Source organism: Pseudomyrmex gracilis, unplaced genomic scaffold, assembly GCF_002006095.1.
Source record: "Pseudomyrmex gracilis isolate BER0280 unplaced genomic scaffold, ASM200609v1 scaffold_187, whole genome shotgun sequence".
Taxonomy (NCBI): Eukaryota; Metazoa; Arthropoda; class Insecta; order Hymenoptera; family Formicidae; genus Pseudomyrmex; species Pseudomyrmex gracilis.
In genome coordinates this window covers 10853-29255 of record NW_018020771.1, presented here as the reverse complement: position 1 = coordinate 29255, position 18403 = coordinate 10853, and the positions used below count along the sequence as shown (strand labels likewise).

The 18403-nt window shown below is 38.5% G+C and overlaps 1 protein-coding gene across 3 annotated transcripts; it reads left to right on the top strand.

Annotated features, from left to right (window-relative positions):
* Positions 1-358: 358 nt before the first annotated feature.
* LOC109858093 (sodium/potassium/calcium exchanger 6, mitochondrial-like) lies at positions 359-6739 on the top strand. Of its 3 annotated transcripts, XM_020434998.1 has the most exons (9): positions 359-448; positions 518-735; positions 2079-2404; positions 3898-3978; positions 4401-4520; positions 4993-5319; positions 5590-5708; positions 5863-6016; positions 6359-6739. In XM_020434998.1, the coding sequence occupies exons 1-9, from the start codon at positions 392-394 to the stop codon at positions 6718-6720; spliced, it is 1764 nt and encodes a 587-aa protein (XP_020290587.1). In that variant the 5' UTR covers positions 359-391; the 3' UTR covers positions 6721-6739. The 3 variants fall into 3 exon arrangements, with proteins under 3 accessions (XP_020290587.1, XP_020290586.1, XP_020290588.1); XM_020434997.1 differs by having other exon boundaries at positions 359-735; XM_020434999.1 differs by having other exon boundaries at positions 359-735; positions 6387-6531.
* The last annotated feature ends 11664 nt before the right edge of the window (positions 6740-18403 follow it).

Below are 18403 nucleotides of genomic sequence, written 5' to 3'. Positions count from 1 at the left end.
AAAAGTATAAGATTATTTTAACGCTTGCAGATATATTCCATATAGTGGTTTTCTTTTCAAAGTCGAGTTGAAAGACTATTCATTGCTTAAACTTTCCCTACGTTTATCAACATATGTATATATATACGCTCCCTTGCCGCGGCGCTGTGCCACTTCGTGTCTGTCATTGTCAAGAATTCCCTTTATGTTACATGTGCATCATATTGAGTTTACGTTTCAAACTGTGTGCGCGCACAGTATGTGCGCTACGTATGTGACAGCTTTCTGTCTATATCGCTTGAAGTTTCACTCGCTTCTGCTTGAATAGGCAACGATCGAGCGGATCTGTGAAAGGCAAATACACAAAATATAGGTTACATATCGCCCCGTTGCTCTTTTATGCTTTTCGAACATGAGGTCGCAAATATCGGGCTCTTTTTTAAGGCACGGGCATCTGCCCATACGACAGGTGAATTGTTATCGACGTCTCTTCCGTTTCGCGTCTTGTCGGGTCTTCCTCGTCGAATCTTTTTTTCAGGATGATTGCTCGTACGTTTGGCAAGTTTCCGCCGAGGAGCGATGCAAATGGGTGAGGAACACCGAAGACTGTTACTCCAACTCGGTGATTCAGTACACAGTGCTGTTGTTCTGCTTCTTCAAATCCGAAGACGTAGCGCTGTTTGCCGGCGGCTTGGCTCTCTTACTTTTATGGCTTCTCTATTTGTTTTTGATCCTGGGAACCACGGCGGATAATTTGTAAGTTGATGCAAGACGATTGTAACCCGACGCACAAATATTCGTATATTATTTTACTTGTTTATTATTTTGCAAATTGTTTGTATAAATTGACGGTTTATAATCATTTATAAGTTTTTACTTCCAATTTTTTATATTATATCTTTTCTTTTTGTTTTTTTCTTACAAAATATGTTTGTAGAAAATGATACATGATAAGTGTGACAAATCGGATCAGAAAAATAAATATAAGTTTGCGAATGATTCGTTCGATAATCTTTCTCTCTCTCTTTCTTTCTCTCTCTCTCTCTCTCTCTCTCAGATGCAGATTATAAGAACAATAAACTAACAATAATATTAACGCGATATATAACACCATCTTTTTCGACAAATTCGAACGCTTCGGTTCAATTGCGAAGAAACGTGTTACACAGAATGTAGATGATTACACGACTACAAGAAATTTTTCGTTGGCAACTAACCAAGCCAATAACCGAAGGATTCATGTTTTCCCGTATTTCACCCATCTGTATATTCCATGGAATGGTTTCTTTCGAAATGATAAACGATGGTTTCTCTACTCTTTCGAGTTATACAAATATCAAAGAAAAATGGCAGATTGCCACGCAAGAGAACATCCAATAACACGGTCTTAGATTTCTGAGAACGAGGATTTTAAGTCATATTTTATATTTTCTATCCTTCGTTTGACTTGCGATCACTTATCGTTTTTTTTTCTTTTTTTTTTTTTTTTAATTCCTGTATGTTCGAACGTCGCTACGACGTTTCGCAATGTTTTCTTTGTTACGTTTGCAATTAGGAAGCGGTGAGGATAAAACTTTGTCAACGAGACAACAGCGATGTAATGCTAATATCGCTATCTATACGTCGTTTCGGATATTTATCAATCGCTCCTTGCTTATTGTAAAGTTCATCAAAGTTTAGCTTTGATCTTTACTCTTCCAGTAATTATTATAGTTAAAACTCGGTTAAGATAGTAAATTTACGTTCTTGTAAGTAACATATTCTCCGCACACAGAGTATGAAACACGGCGAACACTGTGTATAAATGTTAACTAGGTAAGATGCATCTCAAACGAACACGCCGCAAACTTGTTTTCTTACAGAATCATCTGCTTGACATGTTTTATGTTTCATTAAAAGATCGTAAAGTTGTACACACGTACACATGCGCACACAAATTATTTTGTTCCAAGTAACGAGAGAAATAACTTTTTTATATTTATGATCAAAAGTACGTTTTAATGAATGTGTGTACTTATAGCAAATGCTCAGATGTGAGATTCAAAGAGATGTTGTGAAATTGATTACTCCGCAACATTATATTTTTTTTTTTTTTTCAGTTTTTGTCCGGCTTTGGCGGTAATAGCCAGTATAATGCGTCTATCGGATAACATAGCGGGAGTGACGATATTGGCATTCGGAAACGGCGCGCCTGACATCTTCACATCCCTCGTGTCGAGAGGCGAAGGAGAGATAATGATGTTTACTGAATTAATCGGCGCGGGTGTCTTCGTGACTGCCATGGTCGCCGGTTCCGTCGCGATAATTAAACCCTTTAAAGTTTCGCTCGATTCCCTCATGAGAGACGCCTGTTTTTATATGTTTTCCGTGTGCTGGATCAGCTACGTGGTTTGGGACGAAATGATTCATCTCTGGGAGGCCGCAAGTACGTTCACCTTCTTTCTTTTCTTCGTATAAATCGTTTATCCTCGTAAACGTAAGCAGAAATAAACAATAATTTATTTTTGCATCATTAATTTTTGATCGACGAAAAATTGCAATAACGATCGCTACCGAATTCATCCGCATCTTGAAATAATATCGCAAAACCGTGACGTATTTTTCTCTCTTCGTATTGCAAATTAATCACGTAGAGATAAAAAAAACAACATAATACAACAAATGAACAATATTCTTGCTCTGAATGCTGAATGATCAATTCTTTAACGCGATGTGTATGAATATTAAAATAAATAATATACATTTAATTTCGATCATTTTACCTTCGCGTTCTGCGACCGAACACAGATAATTTCAATTGGCAACAACATTTCATAAATCATGACGCGAACTTTCGCGCAAATTCTGATTTACTCAATCTTTACGTAACTGGGAAAACATATGAGCAATACAAACAAAGAAATATTATATATTATTACATTATAGGAATAATATACTGCATATTTACGTTTGTGATATAAATATACGTGTTTAATTTACTGTCTATTATTCCAATTAAGCATTTGAACGCGTAATTGAATGCCAAGCGAAGTAGTTAGACTGTAATACCGATTTTATTGTAGTAGCGTAATTAGAATGGCGCTCGGTAAAATTTATCGATATTTCGCACACCAGATCAGACGCGTCACAACGAGCGGGAAAGTTTATCTGCGGGAAGCCATAAGTGGTTTCATTCCGGAATAACGATAATTCTTCGGCGAATTTAATTAAGCTACGCTCGCGCGCGAGTCTCTCTCTCTCTCTCTCTCTACCACCTGCCGACTGGGTCTTGCAATCTGACTCTGTCGATGAATTTTTGCGGGATTCCGCGGCAAGGAATCCGTTTCGAGCGAGAAAGCAGGGATTATTGTTGCAATGGATAAAGTCTACGGAAATAATTTTGCGCCCGCACAAAGCGATGTAGGCTATTATTAAGCCGCGCGGAAAGCCGGTTGAATACCTCGCGAATCATTTTTTATTTTTTTTATTTTTTTATTTTTTTGCATCGCGAGACGGCAATAATAAGTAGACAAACGGACAATGCAAGACGGAAACTCAATTTAGTTTATACCGGCATTTCGTGCTTTTTCTCGAACAACGATTTTAATACAAATACACGTTTGTACAGACAAAAATAAAATAGCGTCTCTCGCGCTATTACATTTAGCATGCGCGTCTTCTTATTGTTTGTTTCATTAAGAGCTTTTGGAATGAATTCTGCACCCCTGGCATTATTTCCTCGACATTCTAATATTAAAGAGAAAAGAGCAATCAAGATCTTTTTTTTTGTAATTAAGAAGAAAACTCATATATAGTCGCAATTTATTTAGTCAAATTTTAGTCAAATTTATTTTGCACGATATTAATAAGCTGCTCATTATTTTAAAGGAATATATACCGACCGATGCTCTGCTTAATGCTGATACATTTTAATTGCAGGCTTTATTCTGATATACGCGGTCTTCATCGTGATAATCGTGATAATGCAAATGTGCGAGACTAGAGAAGAGAATCTGAAAAGTGCGTTATGGCTTCTTCAATTTACGGAGAGGATTAGCGCGAGAAAGAGTGTCTGTAGTTTCATTTAAGAATCTCGAGCGGTATAAGCTACAACTTCAAAAACACGTAACTTTTACAAAGAACATGTTTGCGCGTCTCTCGACAACATTACCCGAACACAAGTAAAACTAAATTCGTAGACCGAAACGAAAGTACGACTCAAGATACATTTTCGAGATAACTTTGCGTGCGTGTGCGTGCGCGCGCGAGCGCGCGAAATTTCGAAACTATTTCGCAAATAAAAATGTCTTCTCTTTCGCTCTTCAGTTCACTGCAAAAATGTGAAAAAGATGACTAGCTTCTTCTCTCTTATCGTCTATAGAAAATTTTCACCGTACTAAGTATCGATCCTCTTCCCAGAGAACATTTTTATGTACTTTCAGCCAGGATCCCAAGTGTACCCGATCCAGACGTCCTGCATACTTACTTGGCGAATAGGGACACAGGCGCCATTCCCAAGATTCCCCCTAGAAGCCGACCTTTTGGCTTACGTGCCAAGCTAGGTATGGCACATCGTTTTTTACGACTCATCGCACTTATCTACGTTTAAGTCTTTTAACTATTCTCACAGTCTACATATTTTTTCGTTCACGCGTGTTGTTTTTCCTGCACATCGAATCCCTCGAAAAATCCCAGATCTCCGTTCCCTCTCGTCTAAGAGATTCTTTGAAAGCAAAGAATCTTTTAGACATGTAACTTGTTATTATCAGTTATTCGCTAATAGTCTGTTGTTTATATTGATACGTTTAATTTACAGTTTGCAATATCAAATGCGTAATAGCAATAAATGTTTTAGTATCTACGAAAAAAAATTTCTCCAATCTGATACATACATGAGATCTATTTTTCTCTCCGAAGAGAGTTTTTCCTCTCTCTCTCTCTCTCTCGTCTTGCTTTATATTTATTTCGCAATCTTGTTAAATGTTTCAGTCTTCAATACACTTCTGTACACTTATACACGTTTATCAAAGTCAGATATTGCCGTGGCAACGGAGGTGGAGAGATCCAAAATACTGGGCGATCCCATCCAGCTGAGTCCGGAAATTAGCGACCACGTTTTCGAGCGACCAAAGGGTCTTTTTAGAGAATTTTTGTACGACGTCAATCCGATTTCTGCGGAGGAATGGAAGAAATCCGGTATATTGCTTAGAACTGTCTTGGTTGTACGTTCGCCCGCAATGTTTTTACTACAGTTATCCATACCGGTTGTGGATCCGACCGCGACGAAGAACGGCTGGTCGAAGTTACTGAATTGCTTTCAGTTATGCGTGACACCTACCATAGCGCTATTTCCGCTCGAAAGTTAGTTTTGTCTGTGTATTTGCGTATAAAATATGTTAAAACAAAAAAACCTCGATGCAGTAAAAGGAAAAACTTGTTAAAAAAAACCTATTGCTTTCTTTCTTGTATTTTTTCGCCAGCAACTTTCAATGCTACAAACAAATTTCTCTCAATACCTTCGTGAAATTCAAATCCAAAAGACTGGTTAATAAGGCGTAATTATCGCATCGACACTTGACGACGTTTCGTTCGGTGTATCACTTCAATTGCATTTCAGCTGTTTTATTACAGTTTGGGAAACGACTTTCGGCAATGTGCCAATAGTGGCGATATTCCTCGCTGCCGGCGCCGTAATTGGCGTAATTGTATTTCTAACGACGCACGCGGACCGTGTGCCGAAGTTTCATAATGTGAGTAGCTTTTTTTCTCCTCTTTGCGCGAATAAATACGACCGTAACTTTAGAAATGTTCGCGGCATAGCGAGCAAAAAAAAAAAGCACAAATATATATCCGACATTTTATTAATATCGACAATAAAACGCGTTTTACTGTCATTAATTTTAGGCGTTCGCGTTCTTGGGATTTTTGGCTGCCATGTTGACGGTTTATCTGGTGGCTGGGGAGATCATGGCGGCACTCCAATGCATAGGATACGCGTGCAGCATATCCGACGCCATGTTGGGTATCACTTTTCTTGCGTGGGGAAACAGCATTGGAGGTGAGTCGCGTGAAAAATACTTCTTGCGAAACGCCAGAAGAAAGTACGCGCATAATAACCACAAAGAAGATCTGCTAGAGAGATCGCACTTTTCTTTAAATAGAATTTTTGAACGCAAACGAGAAAAACCAAAATTTAAAATTCAATCCGAATATCCACGCCACACGCTGACGTCTTTTAACACAATACGCGCTATAATTAATTTAACTTATTCAATTTTAATTAACAATTGTGACGCTTGAAAGTGTTGTCGAGCATCCGATAAAGACCGGCTTGTTAATATTAATAGTCACGTGTAAACGTGTAAAATATCTACGCAAGGTAATCCGAAACTCCGTTCAGATCTCATATCGAATGTCGCCATTGCCAGACGTGGATTTCCGCGCATGGGATACGCAGCTTGTTTCGGCGGTCCGATGTTTAACACTCTATTGGGACTGGGGCTAAAATACAGCATCGCTACCGCCACCGATCCCGAACAACAGACGAAGATCAGGATCAGCGATATGGCGCCCGGTTGCCTCGCTTTCCTTCTCTGCTCGCTGGTGGCCACTGTACTTTACTTGAACATTACGGGAGCTATCGCGCGTCAGTCTTACGGCGGTCTCCTCTACTCCATCTACTTTAGCTTCATTCTCATACAATTTCTAAGCGAGCTGCACGTCATACATCCGCTCGGCACTGACCACAGACCCGACATATAGAACTTGTTTAATGCCACAATTATTATTGCGCCTTTTTTATTCAAATATTTATACGTTGTGTTATGTAAACAAATGTACAAATCAAGAAAAAAAAACAAGAATAAAAGAATTCTGTTCGAAATTGGTCGCATGAATTTCCAAAGTAACGTTAATTATTACGAAAGACGGTAGGTAGATAGAAGTACGCCCGTTGTGAATGAGTAAAACTTACTTGCAGAAGCGGTTTTTCTTCCGTGAATTGTAGTAAATGAGTCAAGATTATACAGGATATACAGATACATTTTTAACACAAAACGGAAAGCGAGTTTCGCTCCGGAGAACGTTTGGGCGCCGGATATACGTATGCGGAGAGGGGAAAGGAAGCGGGGGGGAGAGAGCGAGCACAGAGAGCGGCGACGTCAGGTCGTTTTTAGACATTTCCCCGGAGAGAACGAGGTGTCCCGTTTTCGACCGAAACCGGTTAGTATGGCCACCATAACGCCGAAACGGAAACCACAAGTCATGAGGCGGTTACGAGTCTTGGTACGCGTCACTTTTAAATTTTACATCGCGCCGTACATCATGGTAACCTCGAGAGCTACACGGACTCTCGGATAGAATCGCGTAATTGAATCCGTTATTAGGTGAGGGACACACTTATATTCTTCTCGCGCCACATTTCTCAGTTTCCTTCAAAGGCAATAAAAAAAAAATTGCCGTGAATTATTCGTGAGATATCATTTTTTTTTCACATCTCTCTGCTTTCCCCACGTCCTCGTGTAATTGATTATACGGTTGCTGTCTCACTTACGCCCCGTTATCTCATAATGAATTTTCTTTGGTCAATTTACAACCCATTGTCCTTCCACAAGAGAAATGTCGAGGTATTCACGGTTTTTCTGAGTAATTAGTGATTGGAGATAAGGAGCTTGCGGCCCAACTAAGCTTCTCAAGCAAGGGAAAACGAATGATAATACCGTGTTTCTCAGTTTGCTTCCCGTTAAATTTGCTTTGAACACGCAAAATGTGTGCGATCTTGTGTGTAAAAAACGTAATTATAAAAATACAAAAAAAAAGAAAACACACGCGGAAAAAAATTTTGCGCGATAACAAAAACTCAAAATATTAGTTTTACCGAGTGAATTTTGATCATTAGACGCGACGAATACTAAACGTACTTTGCGAAAGATAAGGGAGTAAGTCAAGGACGGAATAGACGCAATATTGACGTTGTTCATTCTCCTCTACGCCTTTCCGTCCTTCAATCTCCTCCGCTACAGATATTGCCGGAGAGAATTGCTTCTGGTATTCTCTTTCAACGTGTGTACCAAAGTAGATCTCCATTGTCTCCGCGCGAAAGTTTAATTCTGAACCGCCTTTACTTTCCGTTCCCCTTTTTGCCCTATCAAAGCGCCGAAAGGACAATGAACCGGGATGGCTTGTCGCCGAGATAGAGACCAAAGTTTTGCCACTGCAAAATCTAGATCTTCCGCGTGATAGTATCTACGTGAAAACGAGGAGGTATTTCGACGGAAGGAAACAGCTTTGGAGAGAAGCTGTTTGCAAAATGAATTTCTTCGCGTATGTCGGTGAACCGTAAAGCAATTTATTTTAATTGCTTAAATTTAAATCTATCTTCTTTCTTGCGCGCGAAATCAAGATATCGGCGCGCGTTCAAGTGCCGCGTTGGCATTTGTTATCGCGCGTTTTAACTTTTGACTTTTGACATTGTTTCAACGTGTTCGACAAGCGTAACATACAGAATTCGCGTATATTTCGACGAGGTAATTCATTCCCCTCAATTAATATGTCGTACCAGAATGTATATACGCGACACCTGTTGTGTTCTCGATATACATAAATAGAGTTTAATTGTGTGCAATTAATGTTGATCCTGATGTAAAATATACATCCCGTTTTGTTTGACCGGAAATGTACGTGGTATTCGGTTATCGAGCGTGGTTTCAAAACTCCGTAAAAATCACACACGAAATATGTCAAATATTCTGGTGGTCAGACTTTTACTTTTTAGCAAAATTAACAAAAAATTATCAAAATAAGAAGATCTCGCAATGTGCTAATGCGACGCGTTCGTTTGAAATTCATTCTTCTCTCTGTGTGAATTGGTTTTTTAATATTCAAAAATCAACAAAAAACTTTTAATATATCGATAATGATGTTATATTGGAAATAAAATTCTCTTTTCCTTTTGCAACCAAAATATTTGGTTTTTTTTAATGAAGAGAGAATTTGTTGACAAATATTGAATAAGCTCATAAAAGTAGGGGATAAAAAACTTTATCGGATACCATATATTAGGGTCAACACCCTCGTCTAGACGAAGAACTGGATCGGTGCCCAGCATCCCCCAGATAAGATTCTTGTCTAGTCTCTTCCGTGCCAACGCGAGCTAACGACCCTCTCATCCGGATCGCTCGCTCAAGGGTAGCAAACGCAGAAAATATTCAACATTAACAAATCGGCAAGCACCGCAAAAAAAAGAACATTATTGTTCTTTTTTTCCAACATTGTGATTATGTACGCGCGGATTATAAACTCCATCTGCTTTAAACTGAAACTTTAAACAAGGTAATGCGAATACGTTATCACGTGTGCATCTATGCGCAAGTCACAGCAAATTAAATTATCAAATTTAAGTAATTTCCTACAACACGAGACCAAATCTCTAGAAGCACTCTCTCTCTCTCTCTCTTTCTCTCTCCCATTCTGTCTCTCCCTCTTCCTCGACGCATCAATTTTCTGCAAAACACTATCATATCATCAGTTCATATACGTACCGCCGCGCCATATTGAAACAGTGCGAGTAGTAGTGACTCTAATGTAGTTTAATGTTAAACGTTTGCCCAGAGTACACTTCGTCGACGTATCAATTATCTACTTTCGCGTAACATTTATGGTATTATATTACTCGCCGGGGCAGCGCACGATATCGCTCATATAATCACGGATGAATATGGAATTATCGGTTAATAGACGATTAATTGCTCAGAATTAAGTGCGCTCGTGCTGCAGGAAAATGAAGTGACACGTAAATGTGTTTTTCGCAGAGAATCCATTTCGCGTGCGTACATCGTGCGGTTAATTTGCACGTAAAAACAAAAAAAAAAAAAAACTTCCTGTCGATTTAATCGTTTTTGAGTTTATCATCAATTATAGACTTATTCCCAACGTTTCTCGACTCGGGAACTCAATAAAGACGGATGTCCCGATATAATGTGTAGCATTACTCTTATTTCTTACGACGGCATCGAGAGGCTCCTCGCGGAGGTCCCTCAATCGATGCTCGATATCAAGACTAAATAAAGTGCGCCCGCGGTACCGTTATTACTTCCGGCAAACTTCTGTCATTAATTCGACTGGAGGACTTTAAAGGGAAACGTTGCTGCAATATCTGTCTCGTGTTTGCCGTCGTTCAACTTTTTATCCTCTAACCGCAAAAATAACTTTCGAGCGATGCGTTACGATTGTAGTTCTAACTCACGGCACTTTTATGTCGTTTAGTTTTGCACGAAGTTTCATTTTTGTGAAGAAGACTCTTTAAAAAGATAACCCCAGAGATCCAGGTGAATTATACTAAACGCGCGCTAGAAATTTCTATAAGAAACTTTCAGGTCAGATACAAGTATTTTCAATCGTAAAGTGAGATCAATTTGTTTCAGAAAATGTATTAATTAATTTAAATCAAATTCAAACTTTAAAACGAGAAAGAGAGAAATAAATAAATTAATAAAATATAATATACATAAATAAAAATTATTTTAGATTCTTTTATAATAGATAGAAAGTGGTTTTAAAAAAACCACTCCACATAATTTCAAACTTGTTTCTTTAAAAATTACCGCAGACAAAAATGCAGTAAAGTGACACACTTTTATATAGGATTGTTTCATTTTCGCAATATCGCGCGCAAACGGTATTTACAAAAATTATTACACCATCTTTTTCCTCTCACGGTTCACACGTGCCACATGTGTTTTGTACGCGAAACTAAAAATAACGGCAATAATGGCGTTGTCACATATGTTTCGCTCGATTTAACTTTTCGCGTTAATACGTGCCATACCGTTAACGTTTTACAGCGTTTACCTCTCGACATTTGTATTTCAACGATTCGACAACAAAATACGCACACTCTTTGATCCAAAACTTAAATAAAAGTGCGCATCGCGCACATGTTGCCGCCCAATTTATTTATTTATTTATTTTTTTTTTCAGAACCTGTGCGCGTGAGCTCGAAAGCAACGTGTAAGATCGTTGAAGAATTATCCGGTAATTTTGCGCACACACGTAGATTTAAAAAGCGATACGTCAACATGATGCATATACGCGCGCGCACGTACAGCGGCAACAGTCATCTCTCATTTGCCTTAGCCATCGAGCAGTTTCGATCCACCGCCTGACGGGATCTCGCGAAGTTTGATATCCTATCGGGAAATATAGCGTGTTCCGATAGAATATATATTACACTTGTGAGATATTATGCCTGTATTACTCGTGCCGGCGAAAAATAGAAAATAGCGCGGCGGTGATAAACTGCACGCTTATACGTAATTCGGATTGGATAGAGCGCGATACCGCGAGATATTTTTTTCCAGCTTACACACCGCATCGGTTTATATCCGCCGATGATTTATGACGACATGGCGCATTTGCTGATACACGTCTCCCCGCGTATACTTTTGCGCGTTGACTGAATTCATAATTCAAGTATCACAAGAAATTTAGCTTCGATATATTGAAGGTCATGTATGCAGTTGCGTATGTAGGAGAGAAACAGAGAGAGAGAGAGAGAGAGAGAGAGAGAGAGAGAGAGAAAGAGAGAGAGAGGGAAAGATCAGTCCGGAGTTCTGCTGAATCACGAATCCATGAATTATTGACGATAGCTGAACTGGAAATTGATTTTCTGATGTTAGCAACGGAATCGCATTCGCGAAACCTACTATTTTTTTATTTTTTTTATTTTTTAGCGTGCGTTATGTATTGAATGTTTTGTGTTGATGACACGGCTCGGCGCGGCCGTTCTGATATATCCCCGGAAAAATTAATCTCCTCGCCGGGAAATCAATACGCTACACAATATCACCACCGATGAATAAGATAGTAACGTATGAATATAGACGATGTAACCAATATTGTATATTGCCGAATATATGGATAGATTTTCTGTACTATCGTTGAAAGGATAAAAACAAAAAACCGAAGTTTTATAAACGAATACCTTTAAAAGTAATAAAGTTCTGCGGGATACTCAATAATCCTGCACAGCCGCGTTTCCGTTTATTTTAGATATTTTTGTTAATATTTAGTCAAGTTTTGTTGCATACTGCGTGTACACATAAAATGAAAGAATTAGATTAAACAATAGATGAAACGAAAAAAAATGCATTTTTATCTTTAAAAACAAAAAAGAATAATATCTTCGTGGAATTTTTCTCTGTATTTGCAATATAAATACAATGCTCGCGCGTTGTAACAACAAAATGCGAATCACCGAGGGAAATAGCGATAAACGATATCGGCGGAAATAGACATTTAAGGCCATTGTAACAAATACTACTTTAGAGAGAAATCGAGAAACACTTAGGTGGTCGTTAAGTCCGATCGCGCCAAGATCGACAAAAATTACGCTTGTTGTCAGAAACGGGTAGTTGAAACGTCCGATAGATATCTACAGATATAGAAAATAAGAAAATATAACAATAGAAATAATTTTCTATTTTATTTCTTATTTTTATATTAAATACTATAATGAAGAACGTAATGATAAATAAAAAAAATATTACAATTTATATTGTATTTTTAAACGAGAAAGAAATAAAAAAAATTGCTTATTTATATAAATAAAAATAAATGTAAAACGTAACATAAATAAACTAAATGATATATTTATTGGCAATATTGTATTTTAAAGAAGAGAATTACCAATCGATAGAGAGTAAAAGAGACACAGAGCTAATTTTGAACGCACGGTAGAATTGCTATCCTAGCGGCGATAACAACTATCAGAATAGCGTAAAACAATTGAATATCGGGTGCATTCACGCATGCAAAAATCGATAATCGTTCGTATTGCCGTTAAACAAAAACAAATCGGCCCTATAGTACTCTTGAAATGGTAGAAATAAATTCTTGACTCGCACACGAATAGAATTTAATAGAGGAACGAGATGGCTTATCGCTCTGATGGCTCGATACCGTTAACTGTCCAAAAAATATTGCTGTTTTCTGATTTTATTATCCTGTCGTTTCCGTCGTTCTGGAAATATCCTCACATGTTGTTGAATTTAAAACAAAAACAAAAAAAAAAAAAAAAAAATCAAAACAGTAAAAACTGATCAACGTGCTCTCATATAGTTTCGAATCTATCTCGCGAAAAATAACAAAATAATAAAATACTATAACGCAAAATGCAATTAAAATATTAATTAATTTAATAGATACCACCGCGATGAACGGCGATGGCTTTGTGTTAATATGAATTTTGCATTGCTTATTAATACACGCTTCTGTTTGTACATAATTCATATTTTCTGCCTCGTGTCTGTTTAATGTAAATAATGAATAATGCGACACAATTAAGTCAGCTAATTCTGGCAAAAGCAACGCGAGACTATCGCGAGATACATAATGTGCGAGCGCTACTCATTCAGACCATTCTTGATAGTAATTAATATGAAACTTGGAACACGCGCGAGAATATCTGTAATTGATGTGATCCTAATCTTCTGTCTGTGATAAACTGCTCGCGCATTGAGTTTAAATGCACACGATAAATCGCTCAGGTTGTAGAGTGTATATACACAAGGACTTTGTGTAATATATGTGCAGGCTCGAAGACGGAAATGTTTAAAACATTATCCATTATGTGTGCATCTGTATTTATGAGTTGCATAAATTCAGACACGCGGTATCTCAGAATCGACGGGGCATGATATATCATCGTTGTTTTGTGTGTGTGTGTGTGTGTGTAACGAAAAATGTAACCAACTTTGTTTTTTGAGCGAAAATATCATTCTCCGGAAAGTCGCTAACGAAACAAACTCGGTTTTGCGCCGACAAAAGTGCACTTCAAATTTCACGAGGAATAACGTTGATGCGTTCATTTCCCGCCAATTCTGAGGGAGAGAGAAAGAGACAGGCTCTATATCAAGCGAGTAAATTGGGAAATATATTTACGAGCCGGAGCGGAGAATAATAACTTCACGGTGAAGAAATTGCGTACACCGAGATTTGTTGAGATTACGTGCTACGCGTACGTTATAGATACTTGATACACGCTCATTTCGGCTTTGACGTGTAATACGCGCGCTCGCGGGCGTATTTCGCGATTTATCGGCGCGGCACTTTTTCCGGAGTATTACCGGAACACTTTTGTGTAAGAAATGATTTCCGCACGAAGTATCGGCTATACGTGAACATCGGTTTTAATACGATAATCCTAAAGACTCGCGGAGAACGATTTGCCAATGGGGCGCATTATACGGCGCTTTTGCAACGTCAGCTTAGAGAAACGCTCGTGTTTTTCCACTGGGAAATAGAATTTTCACTGTCGTGGAGGGAAGTCGCGCAGTTTATAGTTTCGTGGACAAAGATAAACGAGAAAAGTCGATGGAACGCCGGTAAAAGTCGACGGTACGAAATGACAGGAATGTATTAATTGCCACGAATAGAGAGGAAGAAACAAGAGATAGGAGGATCCGCGGTCTCAGAGCGAAAAATTAAAGACAACTGTAACGTTCCAAAGAGACCTTATCCAATTCATTCGTGGGAGAAGAAAGGGATATTGCGCGAATAATCAAGAGATCTGTAAGATAGCGCGAAGAAAAATGCGCACGAGAATTTTCTGTTTTTATTTTGCCACATAAATAACGTAAATAAGGGAAACATAGAAATAAAAATGTATATATAAGAAATGAAAATCTAAATAAATAACTACAGAAAGAAAGAAAGAAATTAAACGACAGAGAGCCGCGCGCACGCGAAATAAAAACCATATTGTTGCAATAAGATATTGCAATTTCTTGCGATAAAATACACAAATTTTTATTTTGTACAAACGCAATTTTGAAATCTTGATTCAATATAAAATTCTCGTCGAAGCTTTATGATATCACAATTCGGTACGTCGTGAGAAGTGCTTTTCCGATATTAATAGCGAAATTTCACGAGAGCGCAGTAAGATTTTTTGGTAATTTTTCCTATCTCGGAAGTCGCCGTCAGGAGAATTCGAAATTGGAATCGCTCTAGTCGAAGTTCTCCGGTCGTAAAAGCTACGGGGAATCGAATCGAGATGCGCTTTAGCTGCCGGTTGCTATCAGATTTGCTAACTTTTACGAGCAATCCATGCTGTTGGTAAATTCGAACAGTCGATGTGTTCGCGCATTTCCTGAGGCGGCAGAACGCGCGCCTCCGACTTTGCGCGATTTTCCGGAGCGCTGCGATACGCCAAATGTTTAATGACCACAAGAGAGACGGTGGTCAAAAGCTAATTAATGTCGCAAACTAGTTGTAGAAACAGACAACGCATTTATGTGTTCGGTTTCCATACGCTCGTGTACACGGTCAAACGATCTCGAATTCAAAGCTACCTCGCCATTACACTCCCTCGTGTTACACTTAGAGAATTTTTTAATTAATGACTTCTCTTTAGTTTCTGCGGAGAGAGCGCGCGCGCATTTGGTTTCGCGCGATGCTTCAAAATTAGAGAAAATTCGATGATATAAATAGAAAGGCATCTATGCAGAAAGAGAAAATGACGATGAACACGGTACTTTCGTCAAGAGTTGTGAGAATACGCGCTCGTGAGAGAGACTGGCGAGAGAATTTTTGCGTTGCGCGAGATTATTACACATGTGTGTATAGGTGTTGTGTGCAAAGAGAGAGAGAAAGAGAGAGAGAAAAAAAGAGACGGAAAACAAAAACAAGAGGCAAGGGCATTTTATGCGTCACGCCGGAGCGTAAGATTTATCTCTACGAAACTATGTGTGGCGCGCTCTCGCATGCGATTCGAGGGGAATATCGTTTCTGCGCGGCGCTTTTAATTAAATTGTATATTCGTGTGCGCACGAGCGTCGACGAATAAATTCTCTGCAACTGACGCATGATCGTTACCGGCGAGAATTGTTCCAAGCAGCCACACCGCGCGCTGTCTTAACGCAATTCGCGCGCGTATCGTTCGCGCCGTCTACCGAGGAGCAGATTCTTTTGTGTCGGCAGCCGCGCGCAGACGAAACGCTCATTGAGGGGTTTAAGTGGCTCCGTGGGAAAGGGCCGGTAATGAATTTTTAATTGGCCAGCCCGTTCCCTTCGATCCGGTACAGAAATATGAATTGTCCGAGTCGCGTTAATTGCTAATTTATACAGCACTTGAGATGCTAGTTGAATTCTGGCGTGATTTCGCGCAGAGTCCGCTCTCTTTGTGTATTCCGCGCGAGATGCTACGCTCATTCGACGGTGATTCACGGAAAACGTAATTTTCACTCGCGTTATAAAATATCGATCCCTCGTAAAAATAATGTTTTCTCGCGCTATAAGCGGCGGCACCGGTTTTAATAACGATTCCGTTTGCTTGAATTGAAAAGCACGGCAAACGGAAAATTTAATATACAAAAACACTGCGCTTGTAAATCAAAAGTAACATCTGCGTCGTAGGCGCAATTTTATCTTATCTGGTTAAACGCGATGAATTAAGACGAAAAAAGGGTGCGCACAATATCAACTAAAAACCGTTACTTTATTTACATCATTGTAATGTTAATTAATTCGCGTTACGTCCAGCTGTTCCCGACCTTAAAACTTGGCCACGTGTATTAATGTCACTTACAGCTTACGCTTACCCCGCTGCTGTCTAATCACGCAATTCAGCATTCACTGCGCAAAGTCTGTTCTTAATTAGCATTAATTACGAACAATCACGCTGACGTGACACAAAAATTATTTCCTTCTCCCTTGCGTGAGCAGCAGCCGCGCGCGAAAACAAAATTATAAGATTTTTAATAATACATCGCGACACTTTAACCGCCAACTACGCAGAGTAAGTTTAATTAATGTTCTTTCTGAAAAATGAGAAATGACAGGCGAAGAAATATATCGATATATAAGCGAAGAGAAACTTTTTACAGCGGATATAAAAAGTTCTATCGCTTAGAATAACGGGATTAAGTAACAGTTCACAGATCATTTGCCGAGTGAATTAAGCAAATATAAAAACTGAAAAGTGCAAAGAGAACTCTTTCAAACAAAACTCAATTATTATAGCAACAATTTCTAAAATTTCTAAAAATTAATCATCCTCGTGTGTTGAACAGATAAAAAAAACTAACACACAGATGTTTTTAAATTTTTTGTTTTTTACGTATCGAAAGAGATTTTACGTCAAAAAATCTCGTAAATAGTTTCACGGTTGTTTGTCTATTAAAGCCGGATCACCCACATTCGTGATAACATCACAATCAGTACGTACATATCAGAAACACGATGCAATTCGGCAACTATCGTAAACTCGCTTAAGTGCCGTTGGATCCGTTGTTGGCGTGATATTGTCTAAACGATGCAACACACACACACATCGGTTAGCTATTTCTCTCTTATGTACCGAATGTCAATATAACGCTTTGAAATAAACGCAAGTTGTATAAAATCTACTTGTTAAGAATCAAAGTGAGAAACTTGATTTCTTTTGACTATAAAATTATATAAATATGTCGTAATTGCTGTAACGATATTTTTAATAAAAGATTCTGACTTTCCTTTGTGGCAAATTTAACGTATTTTATCGTGTATAATATCTACTGACGTGCAATAAAAATGTTACTTTTACAATTCACATTATTTGACAAGAGTAAAACAAATGATATACGCATCGTTCGGTTCAGTTAATTTAATCCGGTTATTCTTCTTTTCTGTGCAAATGTCGTGTGTTGTATACGAAAGGAGAGGTAACTATCGAGAGGGCTATTTTGCGACTAGATACCTGGCATTCCCTCGGGCTACCATGGAGCGTCCGAATGTACGCAATCTGTAACGCGTTAATACGCGTGCAACTGTCTCCCATGTATATGCGCAAAACCAACGTATGCATTAGCGAGCGCGAGTGCTTAATGCAGGATTTCTCAACTCATCATTTGTTTGCGACAGAGAGAGAGATCAACATTCAGACGTTATTAAATTAATTACGTTGCATCAAAAAATGCGGTACGTTGAAATTTTCTCGTTTTATTATCTACGTTTTTGATTTTCAAATTTGATTTTCACGCGTATATACACAAAATTACAGACCGTTTGCCAAATATTTTTGCGCTTCTCATTTTACGTTCAACTTTTGAATTTTAATTCGACGTTCGTTTCGATTGAAATACGATCCGATGAAATCGTACTTAACTGCGCTCTCTCGGAGCCCCCGTTACGGATTATAATCGAAAACTCTATTACACCGACCGTTAAATTCAAGTGTTGAATTTTTGCCTTACACGAGAGAGAAAACGTGTTGAAATTGAAACGCGAGGGCAGAGTCCTGTAGAACTGCCACACCAGAGATTATACCGAAAAATATTATTATTTTGAAACACAGAATTTGTCCGGAAACGGAATTTACGAGATGGAGTTAAGCGCTCGAAAAATTTCCCGTTATTCAATAGTGAAATAAATAATTATTACCGATACGATTTTTCAGACTTAATATCGC